This window comes from Stegastes partitus, unplaced genomic scaffold (genome assembly GCF_000690725.1).
Source record: "Stegastes partitus isolate 25-593 unplaced genomic scaffold, Stegastes_partitus-1.0.2 Scaffold10, whole genome shotgun sequence".
NCBI classification, from domain to species: domain Eukaryota; kingdom Metazoa; phylum Chordata; class Actinopteri; family Pomacentridae; genus Stegastes; species Stegastes partitus.
In genome coordinates, this window is record NW_007577741.1 from 845,178 (window position 1) to 849,015 (window position 3,838).

General features: G+C 35.5%; 1 protein-coding gene across 1 annotated transcript in view; it reads right to left on the bottom strand.

Moving 5' to 3' along the window:
• Positions 1-3,838, bottom strand: part of LOC103360063 (sodium- and chloride-dependent GABA transporter 2-like) — an 18,266-nt gene that overhangs the window by 6,300 nt on the left and 8,128 nt on the right. Inside the window, exons 4-6 of the mRNA XM_008285713.1 lie at positions 2,321-2,461; positions 1,073-1,160; positions 843-975 (exon numbers count right to left, since the gene is read on the bottom strand). Of these exons, the coding sequence (XP_008283935.1) occupies positions 843-975; positions 1,073-1,160; positions 2,321-2,461 (362 nt within the window). The remainder of the gene's footprint in view (positions 1-842; positions 976-1,072; positions 1,161-2,320; positions 2,462-3,838) is intronic.

The following is a 3,838-nucleotide window of genomic DNA, read 5'->3' on the forward strand; positions in this document are numbered from 1 at the left end:
GTTTTATTAACAACTATGTGGTAAAGTTACCATAATAAGCACCATATAGCTCATAAGGGTTGTACGGTGAACAGGGGACGTCTTGTTGATGGAAAAAGCAGTTGGGAGCATCGCATTTCTGTATGTTTGCCTGCTCCCAACAGATGTTAAATTGCTTGCATGGCTTTTCATTACTGATACATTTTATTGCATATATGGACAATAAAATGGACATTGCCTGGTGTAAAATACAAACACCTCTGTGCCCTGCTCTCCTCTGTGTACTCATGTTGTGGGTACATAAACACACTGAGGACAAAAACTCCATTATACAAATCTGAAGTTTTTAAAGTGAAGTCTTACTTTTTTGCATGTGTGTGTGTGTACTTGTTTAGCTATCTCTGTCAGGACCCCTCTTGAGTCAGAGCTGTCGTTGTGAGGACATTCGTGGTTGTGAGGACCTTAATCATAATGACAACTTTGAATGAGCGTTTGAAGGTGAACACTTGGTTTTAGGGTTTGAGCTCAGTCCTGCCCTTATTACTAACAGTAACTGTCACAGAGTGCAGAGACGAGGAAAGAAAAAGAGGCAGAGAGGCAACAATTATCGCTCTAAGCCGAGATGGAAATGGTGCTGAAATTGTGCAGTATGCTCTGGATGGTTTATTTTATCTTATTTTAGCACCTTCCAGACCCTCCTAGACTAGAGGAAAGGGTATGAGATTTCCAAAGTTTTAATGAGTAATATGTAAAAAAGTGCAGTGATAAGAGCAGGGCCTTGTAATTTGATATAATTCAAGGGTAGAAGAGAAATTATCCTGCTCCCGTCTAAAAGTTACGAAATAATCAAGGCCTTGTCCTACCTTCCCGGTAGACTTTACTCCTTTCCAGACACAAAAGTAACAGATGATCCAGGACAGCAGCAGACACAGCGCCAGCTCCCATCGTATGCTGCCCAACTCATGGATACTTCCTGTGATATTCAAAACTCTTCTCCTGTAAATCACAGTTGCATCAGTTAGAATTTACATTTTTATGTCACTTTCAGAGGTTTTGCACATACAGATTTGGTTTTGTATTGCTTTCTACTCACTCCCAAAACTCTCTCACTGGCGATGTTGCATTTTCAGGCACCGTCATGTTGAAGTAATCGGGCCTTCGATCAAACTCCACGCAAGTATCTAAGAGAAACAGGATGTTTGTGAGGAAATGTGCACACATTACATCAACTCCTGCCAAACTGTTTCTTTTAGCAACTGTCATTTAATTTATTTTTACAGGGGTCAATTGATTAATGACTAACAAAGGTATTCAAATATCATTTTACACTGATTTAGTAACTGTTAGTAATACATTTCTTTTGTAGGATTGTAGAATCTTGTTCTAGAGATTAAAGTCAACCTCAAAACCACTTGAAAATTTCACTTGGATGTTTGTAGTTCACTGTACAGAATAACACATGTGATGAGTTTAATGATAGAAGACTGTTTCCTCATTCACCTGCTGAAGGAAGGACACTTTTCATTGATTGACATTCATCAAAATTTAACAATTCTATTTAAAAACTATTTAACTGTATTGTTAGAAAAAGCAATAATTGTTCTTTATGCTTTTTTATATCTTAAAATGTATCTGGAGTACATTTCTAAGTATGTTAAGCAACAAAAACTATATATATATTGCATTAAACCGTGCAGAGCAAACCTGGAAACTCAAGACTAATTTCAAATAAATAAAATTAAATAATTCACGATCATTTACAATATATGACAAACAATCCCAGTAAAACAACAAACAAATCAACAAATAATACAAAATAAATAAGATAGGTTTACTAAAGTTTTGAACTAAAGACCAATAGTCTGCTAAAAATATAGTAAATTTATCAGTAACCCTACTTAGTCTGTACAACAGGCCCAATAGCAAAGCACATTTTCAACGAGACCAACTTTGTCCACAGCAAAAAAAAGAAAAAGCTTCTGTTAAAATTATCAATTTCAAATTATATTACTTTGTTTGTTTGTTTTTTACATTTATTTTTATAATAATAGCTAATGTAAAGACCAACAGTGAAGGATACTGACTGTTGAGCCTCTTCAGACATAAATTGTTTAAAGCAAAACGAGTGTAGATACAAAACAAACTCCTTAAATGCAGGGATTTGCTCCAGTAATGATTACTCTCTGAAGTAGCTGATAACATGACACATTGGTGAGTTGCAGCAGACACAACTAACATGTGACACCAGCAAACTAGCCAGTGACATAATCATTTACCTCAACTCAATCAAAACGCAATTAGTCATGATGGCACTTAAGATTTATAATATCCAAGATCCTACCTGTGTTCCAGCTGTTTCTGCAGCTCGCCCACGGAAGTTCAGAAGCAAAAGAGGAGAAGAGATACAGGAATGCCCAGGCCAATATGATAATGTAATAGATGCTGGAGTATAAAACAACCACTTGACTGCCATAACCCATCCCTGAAAAAAAAAAACAACAAAGAAATACCCAACCTTAATATCACACACATTAATGCAACAAACTGTGTGCAGCAAGTTCATTTAACCCCACAAAGCTAAACATTGCAGTAGTTTTGTCAGTTGCTCATCACCCAGTGTCCCCAAACAAACATTTTTCAACTGTAATACAATAATTCTGTTTTTAAAATGCCATCAATTTGATATTTATTCTTTTATTCTTTTCTACAATATACAAGCTGCCAGATGAGCGAGTGATGCAGCCAAAGAGCTGACGGTTGTTAAAAAGTAAAAGCAGTTTAATGAACAATTTGTGTACTGGCTCCATGCTAAACATCAATCTTTGTAACTCATTCGTCTCCCAATAGCAGTAGAGGAGAAGACAGACACAGAGGAGACAAGTATTTGAAGAAATAACAAGTGAAACAGAGCGTGCAACAAAGGTCCATGTCTGGGAGTTAAACCAGAGACAATATTTAACCAATACATGTCATATTAAAGCAAAGATCTCTGGCACAGCTTATTTAGGATTTGTAATGAATGTTTTTTTGTTTTCTCAACTAAAGAATATCAGCTGCAGACATGTTATTTAAAAACAAGCCTGAAACATACAGTCGTCCTCAAATGTATTCATTGCCGTCCATTAAAGAAAAGGCAAAATTCACAATAGTCACTCAAATAACTAGAAACTAAAACAACAACAACAAAAAAAGTAACAATAAATAAAAATTTGCTAAATTATAATTTGGTGAAGTAAGACATTGTTGTTGAAAAGAATAATTCAAAAAAACAAGAAACAAACAAATCTGTTAAATGAGAGCACTTTGCTGAGCATTGGGCCAGAATACCTGTCAACAGGTGCAGAAGTCTGACTGAGAGCTACAGGAAACACCTGATGGCAGTGATTGGCTCAAAGGTTGTTCAACAAATGAGACGCAGTTTAGCAGGAATTTAATCTGCTGCAACATCAATGCTGTCATGACTTATATTGTTCTGAGGAACTCCTCTGTTTTTTCTTCTTACCACAGGCCAACATTTTCAACACATGCTCTGGCAAGATTTAAGGCGAAAGGATGAGAACTAAAAAGTCCATTCAACTTCACAGGAATTTAGCACCTGAAAGTTTAGAATATCCATCTGCTTGTGAATCTTTTTTGAAGAAATAGAGTTCTGTGATACATATTTACATACTCTCTGTCACAAACTTCCAGATGTGTTTTCTCATGTACTGATGGTGCCTGATGTCTACTGATAAATGAAAGTTTTCTAACATAACAAAACATTTAACTGGAAAGTAATAACATCATATAGATCAATTTCACTTTCATAGCAAGTTTCAGTCATAATTTGTTGGCAGGACTTATTAATTAATTTATTTTT